Source organism: Salvelinus sp. IW2-2015, linkage group LG15, assembly GCF_002910315.2.
Source record: "Salvelinus sp. IW2-2015 linkage group LG15, ASM291031v2, whole genome shotgun sequence".
NCBI classification, from domain to species: Eukaryota; Metazoa; Chordata; class Actinopteri; order Salmoniformes; family Salmonidae; genus Salvelinus; species Salvelinus sp. IW2-2015.
The window spans coordinates 60565468-60575668 of NC_036855.1; the positions used below are offsets into that span (position 1 = coordinate 60565468).

At 40.5% G+C, this 10201-nt stretch overlaps 1 protein-coding gene across 1 annotated transcript in view; it reads right to left on the reverse strand.

The window, feature by feature from the left end:
- Positions 1-7802, reverse strand: part of LOC111974439 (aquaporin-9) — a 30892-nt gene extending 23090 nt beyond the window's left edge. The window contains exons 1-2 of the mRNA XM_070447390.1: positions 7498-7802; positions 6078-6204 (exon numbers count right to left, since the gene is read on the reverse strand). Of these exons, the coding sequence (XP_070303491.1) occupies positions 6078-6204; positions 7498-7674 (304 nt within the window). The 5' untranslated portion in view covers positions 7675-7802. The remainder of the gene's footprint in view (positions 1-6077; positions 6205-7497) is intronic.
- Positions 7803-10201: the final 2399 nt, after the last annotated feature.

Below are 10201 nucleotides of genomic sequence, written 5' to 3' on the forward strand. Positions count from 1 at the left end.
CCAAATCACACCCTGACCAAACCAAATAGAGATATAAAAAGGCTCTCTAAGGTCAGGGCGTGACAACTCCAGTGTTTAATTGCTCAATTGTAATTATTTTGGCACGATGGCTTATTTACTGCCTGCCTTACCTCCCTWATCTTCCTTCATTTGCACACACTGTATATAGACTTTTGTATTGTGTTATCGACTGTACGTTTGTTTATTCCATGTGTAACTCTGTGTTGTTGTTTGTGTCGCACTACTTTGCTTTATCTTGGCCAGGTCGCAGTTGTAAATGAGAACTTGTTCTCAACTGGCCTACCTGGTTAAATAAAGGTTAAATWWAAAAAATATATATATATATTTGTTGCTCAAGGAAGCTCCTCCAAACATGGCATAAATGTTGGCTTCCCAACACTCTGGTCTGATCTGCTGTAGCTGTAAACCAGGCATTGAGGATGAGGGGTGGTCCTCGGTTGAGTTTTAGAGATACAGCACAAAGGCTAAGCTCACACTCTGCCAACATTGGATTTTCTCAGATGAAAGCACATTGAGTATGGCTCATATAACACTCATATTAGCTCATATGCTACAGTGTTCATATTATCCTGGGGGTGGGCATTAAAAGCTCTAATCACGTCGTTGCTCTTTTATGTCCCAATTGTGATGGAAATTACCACGGAAATTTCAAATTACAACTCATCATCCCCCATTACGTAAAGCCTCGCTGAGACAKAATGAAACCCTTGATTGATGATTAAAAACCGCTCTCCACCTTGCTCAGCAAGCTCACCTAAGGCAGCGTGACATTTAAAAAGTGATTCCCCCTAATGTTATCCCTCTGTGTCATTKTTGCTGCCGAAGCGAGAGGGAGAGGGCTCTCCTCGCTTTAATCTCTATGGAATGTACCCAATAAAGTCCTCCTGGACATGAGGACACACAACTCCAGCCTTGTAAATCTAGCCGGCACACTTCATCCTCTGACACCAAGAAGCAGCCAGGTATTAGGAATGGGTAATCGAGCTATTACATATTTCTTCCATTTCCTCTGTGCCTCTCCCCCAGTTAGGGTAATACTAAATGGTACCCACGTTGAGTCCAGACTGCTATGGAATACTAACATGATGTTCTCTGTATCATTTTKCYATGTTGCTGAGTCTCTAGTGATGACCTAGGTCTCCACAGTCCATTTCTGTTACTGTATGTGGACTTTTCCCCAGGACACAAGTTAGGGTGAAGCACACAGGAGAGTGTTAGTGATCCATGACTGTACTCTTTACTTTCTCTCCTGTGATCTACAGTTGAAGTCGGAAGTTTACATACACTTAGGTTGGAGTCATTAAAACTCGTTTTTCAACCACTCCACAAATTTCTTGTTAACAAACTATAGTTTTGGCAAGTCGGTTAGGATATCTACTTTGTGAATGACACCAGTAATTCTTCCAACAATTGTTTACAGACAGATTATTTCACTTATAATTCACTGTATCACAATTCCAGTGGGTCAGAAGTTTACACTGTGGCGTTCTGCATTATCATCGAAACAGCCTTCCTGTGATATGCAACTTTTCAGGGAAGTTAGGAACAAATATACAAACAGTCTAGTACTAAGGCAAAGTAAGGCTAGCTTTCAATCAAGCAGAAATTTGCATCCTGTAGCACAAACTCAAAAAAGTTCTGAGGACACTTGTGATAAAGTCCATGGAGAATAAGAGCACCTCCTCCCAGCTGCCCACTGCACTGAGGCTAGGAAACATGTTACCACCGATAAATCCACAATATTGAAAATTTCAATAAGCATTTTCTACGGCTGGCCATGCTTTCCACCGGGCTAACCCTACCTCCAGATCAACAGCCCTGCGCTCCCCCCAGCAACTTGCCCAAACCTCCCCCACTTCTCCTTCACCCAAATCAATATAGCTATGTTCTGAAAGAGCTCCAAAATCTGGACCCCTACAAATCAGCCGGGCTAGAACAATCTGGAGCCTCTCTTTCTAAAATGATCTGCGAAATTGTTGCAACCCTATTACTAGCCTGTTCAACCTCTCTTTCGTATCGTATGAGATTCCAGAGATTGAAAGCTGCCGCGGTACCCATCCCCTTCAAAAGGGGGAGACACTCTAGGACCAAAGACTACACGACATAATCTACCTACCCTGTCCTTTCTAAGTCTTTGAAAGCCCATTAACAAACAATTACAGACCATGTTTCAATCTCACCGTACATCTCTTGCTATGCAATCTGGTTTCCGAGCTGATCATGGGTGCACCGCAGCCACGCTCAAGGTCCTAAACGATATCATAAACCGCCATCAATAAGAGACATTACTGTGCAGCTCGTATTCATCGACCTGGCCAAGGCTTCTACTCACGTCAACTCACAACATCTTATTGCAGACTCAACAGCCTTGGTTTCTCAAATGATTGCCTCGCCTGGTTCACACAACTACTTCTCGCTAGAGTTCAGTATGTCAAATCGGAGGGTCTGTTGTCCAGACCTCTTGGCAGGCTCTATGGGTGCCACACAGGTTCAATTCTTCGGCCGACTCTCTTCTCTGTATACATTAATGATGTCCCTTTGCGCTGTGCTATCGATTTCTGATCACCTCTATGCAGACGACACCATTTCTGTATACCTTCTGGCCCTTCTTTAGACACTGTGTTAACTAACCTCCAGATGAGCTTCAATGCCATACTAACTCTCCTTCCGAGGCCTCCATCTGCTCTAAACATGCAGTAAAACTAAATGCATGTCTTCAACCGATCGCTGCCCGCACCTGCCGCCGATCCAGCATCACTACTCTGGACGGTTCTGACTTAGAATATGTGGACAACTACAAATACCTAAGTGTCTGTTAGACTGTAAACTCTCCTTCAGACTCACATAAACATTTCCAATCCAAAATTAAATCTAGAATTTGCTTCCTATTTCGCAACAACACATCCTTCACTCATGCTGCCAACCATACCCTCGTAAAACTGACCATACCTATCCTATCACATCTCAACTTCGGCAATGTCATTTACAAAATAGCCTCACACACTTCTACTCAACAAATTGGATGCAATCTATACAGTGCTCGTTTTGCACCAAAGCCCATAATATCTACCACCAACTGCGACTGCGTAATGCTCCTGTGGCTGGCCCTCACTTCATACTCATCGCCAAACCCACTGGCTCCAGTCAATTACAAGTCTCTGCTAGTAAAGCCCCACCTTATCTCACTCACTGGTCACCATAAGAGCACACCACCCGTAAGCACGTGCTCCAGCAGGTATATCTCACTGGTCACCCCAAAGCCAATCTTCCTTTGGCCGCCTCTCCTCCAGTTTCTGCTGCCAATGACTGGAACGAACTGCAAAAAATCTCTTGAAGCTGGAGACTCTTACTTCCTCACTAGCTTAAAGCACCACTGTCAGAGCAGCTCACAGATCACTGCACCTGTACATAGCTCATCTGTAAATAGCCAATCCAGTCTACCTCATCCCATACTGTATTTATTTATTTATCTTGCTCCTTTGCACCACAGTATCTCTACTTGCACATTCATCTTCTGCACATCCTACCATTCCATTTAAATTGCTTTTATTGTAATTACTTCGCCACCATGGCTATTTATTGCGCATTACTCTCTTATCCTACTCATTTGCACATGCTGTATATAGATTTTCTATGTATTCTTGATTGTAGTTTGTTTATTCCATGTGTAACTCTGTGTTGTTGTATGTCGCAGCACTGCTGCTTGCTTATCTTGGCCAGGTCGCAGTTGCAAATGAGAACTTTTCTCACTTCTGGTTAATAAAGGTGAAATATGTTATTATTTATATATATAATAAACATACACTAAATGTTGACTGTGCCTTTTAAACAGCTTGGAAAATTCCAGAAAATGATGTCATGCCTTTAGAAGCTTCTGATAGGCTAATTGACTAATCATTTGAGTCAATAGGAATGTGTACATGTGGATGTATTTCAAGGGCCTACCTTTCAAAACGGCGTGCATCTTGCTTGACATTATGGAAAATAAAAGAAATCAGCCAAGAGTCCTAACAGTCTGTCATCCTTGGAGCAATTTCCAAAGTGCCTGAAGGTACCACGTCCATTGTCCAAACAAAGTACGCAAGTATACAACACCATGGGACAACGCACCCGTCATACCGCTCAGGAAGGAGATCCGTTCGTCTGTCTTCGAGATATGAACTTACTTTGGTGCCAAATGCAAATCAATCAAGAACAACAGGAAAGGACCTTGTGAAGATGCGTTAGAAAACAGTTACAAAAGTATCTATATCCACAGTAAAACGAGTCCTATATCGACATAACCTGAAAGGCCACTTCAGCAAGGAATAAGCCATTGCTCCAAACCGAGGGCATAACAGAGGACTAAGTTGCATTTGCACAATGGACAAGATCATACTTTTTGGAGAAATGTCCTCTGTCTGATGAACAAAATATAAAACTGTTTGGCCAATAAGACAATCTTTTATGTTGAGGAAGAGAAAAGGGGGGCTTGGCAAGCTGTGAGAAGACACAATCCCAACCGTGAAGCACGGGGTGGCAGCATCATGTTTGTGGGTGCTTGGCTGGGTCAGGAGGGACTGGTGCACTTCACGAATATTATGGCATTTCATGAGGCAGGAAAATTATGTGAATATATTGATGCAACATCTCAAGACATCAGTCAGGAAGTTAAAGCTGTGTCGCTAATGCATCTTCCAATGGAACAATGACCCCAAGCATACTTCCAATGGCTTAAGGACAACAAAGTATCAAGTTATTGAGAGGTAGCCCATATCAAAAACGCTCTCTGACCGTCAATCCTAATATTATTTAATTGTGAGGTAGAACTGAAGACATTGCTGTGTGCGAGCATAATGGATGGCCTAACAAAACGCTGACTGCATGTTTACACCCAGTCTTGCTCAGGAAGTGAAATGGGCAAATATCACCCAACCTATTGTGGAGAAAGCTTGTGAGACTAACCTGAATTGCCAGTTGATTTAAGGCACGACAATACTAAGACTTGTCCATCATTGACCCACTGGAGTAAAAGAATATAACAAATATACATTCTCCAAATAACTATTATGCTGACGTATTAATCTCTGCTTGAACATCTGCATAGGTACGAAAGAAATAAAACTGAAATAGAAATCTCTACTATTATCTGACATTCGAATTCTAAAAGTAAATGGTGATCTAAGCTGAACTAAGAAGTCATTTTTTACTAGGATTAAATGTCAGGAATTGTGAAAAACTTTGTTTAAAAGTATTTGCTAAGGTGTATGTAAACTTCCGACTTCAACTGTAACCAGACAACAGGGATGGAATCATCTCCTCATTTTTCAAACATAGAACAGGTGAACCTGTGAGAGAATATCCCATGGAGCGAGAATAACACACAGTTACCAGACATGTGGGAAGTACATTGTTGTCTTTAATAAGAGTTTAGCGTATCTGAGAGCAAAGAGAGCCAGACATACATGTCCAAAGTCAATGGCAAAGTAAGCCGTTTCCATCAAAGACAACAAACCATTGGTGACCTTTGAGTCCTGCTCACATATTACAAACAACCCTTTTTAATATGAAGATCTTTAATTGGTCAATTCCACAAAATTTGACTCTGCTTTTAACCCTCTGAGACAACATGAAGCAGGTTTTTGGAGAGGTGCAGGGGGCTGCCACACTGGGCACCCAGGGAGCTGTTGTTGTGGGGGGTTAAGTGCCTTRCTCAAGGGCAACGGTACACTCTTTAAAAAAAAWTTGCTATCTAGAACCTTAAAGGGTTCTTCGGTTGTCCCCATAGGAGAACCCATTGAATAACTTGTTTTGGCCTTTGTACAGAGGGTATAATGACATAAAAGGATATATACAAAAGAGGATATAATGACATAAAAAAGGCCTGACCTATAAAGTGAGGTGCTGACCAACTGAAAAGTCTCAACACTAAACACACTTGTTGTGTTGCAACTTCAATCATACTGCAAAATCAACTTTTTGGGGTGTTAGAAAACTGTATGCTGGCTATGTGCAGAGTGGACTGTAGAAATGGATGTTGTGAATCAAAAGTTATGTAAAGGAGGCATGGTATTCACCTGAAACTCCCCCAGCCACGTAGACGGCCATCATCACCCCCAGAGTGAAGCCGATGTGGATGGTCAGGGGTTCTCCCAGAGCTCCCTTACTCAGCACTGTCTGGGCCACCGAGCCACATCCAAAGAGCTGGGACAGAGACAGAGACAAAAAACAAAAGCAAAAACATGTTGGCAGGAGGAAGAAAGAGTCGTTTTTTTTTTTACATTTCTAATTTTGCACAAAAGACTAGTCCTCTTGTTCTACAGCCTTCATTTCTAATTAGATGGCCTTTTAGATCAGTGCGTTCCCCCTGAACCCTGTAAGAAGAATGCCATAGAAGATGTCCCATTTGAAGCATGGGAAATTATCATTAATCCTTTCATTTTTTTTTATTAGAAGGACAAGTAAATCAAAACAAAAGTGTTGAAATAATGATTTTGTCCAAAAATAGCTGCTTCTGTTGTGAGGAGTGGATTAGTCCATTTATGTTGTGCCGTTGATCAGGATGACCACTGACTCACTGAGCCCACTGAGACTGAGCCTCAGTAAGCCCAGCCACTGAGCTGTGCCACTCAGACAGACAGGACAGGACGGGGAGGTGAACCTAGAGGGGACAGGTGGAAGGCAAAAGACAGGTCAGCTTATTAAGGACCCCTGTAGATTTCACCTCAGTAAACAGTGTTTCCCTCCAAGCTTGGTGATGATGGGGAAATGTGTGAATTTTTACCGCAGTAATAATGCAGAGAGAAAGAGTGTGTATGTCTGTTAACGGGAAAAATGAACAGTGAATTGGACCAGGTGGTCTATCTTATGCTAAGATTTAGCATATCTTATGCTAATTGATGCTATCATATGATGATTTTCAGCCTTGTTCATCAAATAATTAAACTTTGCGGAAATATAATGGTGTGCAGTATGCTACATAAATTGGGTCTATTTATTCACAGATTAGATACATTCTAAAGAAACATGAATGTCAAATCCCTGTGATGATCATACATCATATGGAATGGTGCATGGTGCATGGTGCATGGTGCATGGTGCATGGTGCATGGTGCATGGTGCATGGTGAATGGTGCATGCCAGTAAAGGTTTATTGTATTTGATCATGTTTTTCTTTGTGGCTGAAAACACCAAGCATCCCATTAATTCTCCCCCTCATATCCCCCACCTGTCAAACTTGCCATTACAACATTCTCTAGATGTCTCAATTGTCTCCCAAGGACTTTCTCATACCAGAATTATGGATGAGCACATCAAAGAGAAGCCACATTATCAGGATATATTAGTCAGCACCTAAACATGTCAAAACATGATATCCCTGTTGACAGATCAAGTCCCCTGAGAACAATTTTGACACCTTATTACCATATTGTTGCAGCTTTAAAGCAGGCTATTAAATGACAGTCAGGTGATGAGGGATAGTGTCCATGTACTTACTATTAATACGAATATCCCCAGAAATTCTGCCAGGAACTCTTTGATGATGTCCTTCCTTAGGGCACATTGCTCCTTCATTTTTCTTTTGCCCTCGAGTTCCATATTTCCCGCGGACATCTGATGTCTCAGTCTTGTCAGGACAGACAGACAGTTGATAAGTAGTGTGAGCTTGAGCATGGGCGTCTCTCCGGTAGTTTAGGACGTAACCCCTCCTCCCCTTTAGTAGCCTACTACACGTGTATTTTGTACACTCGACAGACRTGACCTGTTAATCTTTTTTCTTCCTTGAAACTGTCCCCCATAACCACCGCTACCGCCAGGGGTGCACTCGTTGGATCTAAGTGCGTTATTGGTCAATAAGTGTTTGATTGGTCAATATTGACTCCAATGGTCAGCAGTTGACTGAGTGTGGACAGTGCGCATTTATACGCGCGAATTGTAGACAGTGTGTGCTTTTACTCATAACTTGTCTATTTTCGATCAACAAAGTAATTCTTTCAAGTTGTAATTATATGGTTGATAACACTGGGCACAAACTGGTTGAATCAACGTTTTAACGTAATTGTGGTGTGGAATCTATGTGGAAAATACATTGGATTAAAAAAAATAAGTAAATAACCTAAACTGTTGTTTTGAGGGTGGAATTTCAACCACAGGATTTTGCAATCATTGTAACGGATTTTCAACATAGACAAACATTGTATTATATATGTTGAATTTGTACATTTGAAACAAAGTCAGATCTTCAAAGTTATAACCACTATTATAAACAAACTATAGGCTGAGCAGCACTTCCTACTGGAGAGTTGATCTATCTACAGCTATTCATTTCGTCTCCAATACTGGGTTTTAACCAAGCCCATTTTAGCGTTGATATTTGTCACTGACTACTAACAATGTGCTATTGTGAGAATGATTATTGAGCGATCTCTTAATAACTCAATTCACTGTTGCTATCGAAATCATTCCAAAGAGTAGGTTTCACAGAGTTAAACAGCTATTATTTCAATTCAACTCAGGGTTAAACTTAAAATAGACAATACACAATACATATAGGCCTATGGTTTCAAACTTTGGTTGATTTCAAATGTAATCTTCAAGTTAATATCAACATTTGAAGGAGATGTATCTTCTGCTTGGATAGTTCCATCTGTGCCACTGACTTACTCTGGCTTTAATTTCAGTTTGTCTACAAATGAAGATATGTTGGATTCAYRTCTCCATCTCAACCAAAWRTYWAAGWWWARGAMTAWRWCWAAWYMWAMTYWAWTYMAASTKYAWWTRMASTTKRAWTWRAKTWKRWTTWGWYWTAKTCYTWWWCTTWRAYWTTTGGTTGAGATGGAGAYRTGAATCCAACATATCTTCATTTGTAGACAAACTGAAATTAAAGCCAGAGTAAGTCAGTGGCACAGATGGAACTATCCAAGCAGAAGATACATCTCCTTCAAATGTTGATATCTGGTTGCGTTGACAACCAAACACAATTCAATATCACTTTTGAAATACAATGAATAAACAGTCTATTAACTTGTCCACAAGTTAAAAAATGATATATTGGATTCATATCTCCAACTAAACCAAAAATAAAAGTTAAAGAAGGTGTTAAAGCCAGTGGCTCAGATGGAGCTATGCAAGCAGTAGATACATCTCCATTACATGTTGGTTTTTGGTTGCATTGTCAACACAATTCAATATGACTTTTGTAGTACAGTAAATAGACTAACGTTAAGGCTGTCTTACATACAAATGTAACATTCAACCTTAAAATGAGTAACACATCCATGGCCACATTTTGAGGTAACTATAACTATAAATGTCTTCTTATGTAATCATATAATGCTGCATAGGTGATCACAGGTCTGTGAAGATCTTCACAATTGCTGTAATACTCTGCACAATTTCTCGAACGTCATTGATCACTTGCACTATGTACTTTAATGTAATCTCAACTGCAATCCATCAAGGGAATTTGGTTCTGCTATTAGATGAAGCACAGTGATAACGCATTAATCTCTTGTACAAATCAAAAATCAGACATTGTTTTTGCATTGGAATTTGGTGTTGATTTTAGATGGTTGAAAGCCTAATGATAACACATTGGAAATTCAACAATCTTTTTGCGGTCTTTTTGAGTGGGTGAATTGTAATCTCATGAATCAATGTCTAAACCAAATATTTCGCAATTATCCACGTTGAAATGACATGGTGTGCCCAGTGGGATGTTGAGCATAAAACTATGTGGATTTTGAGGGAATGCCATGGAATAGCAGTAGCCTAGCCTGTATGATAATGTCACTCACTTGGCTATACAGATGTGTTGTTAACTATTCATGTCTTATCATATTGACCCATTTTAATTTCATGAATCCATTTGATGTTAATGAGAATATTGTGTAGAGCCAACCACTGTCCTCTTCTGAGAGTGTTGGGTTAGGGTTAGGCACTTAACTCTAGGCACTTATCAACAAACTCTCACCGTCTCATGTCAGAATTAGACATTCATCCATGTTTCTCAAACATCACATTTCGAAGTTGTTCCAAATGTCTAAGTTCGAAGTGTTTAAGGTTAAGTTTAGGCATTAACTCAGAATGTTTGTTAGGGTTAAGTTTGGGCATCAACCCCGAATTCTTAAGGTTAGGCACTAACTCCAAATGGTTAAAGTAACTGTAAAGGTTTGGGGTAGGCTTAAAAAATATATATCAA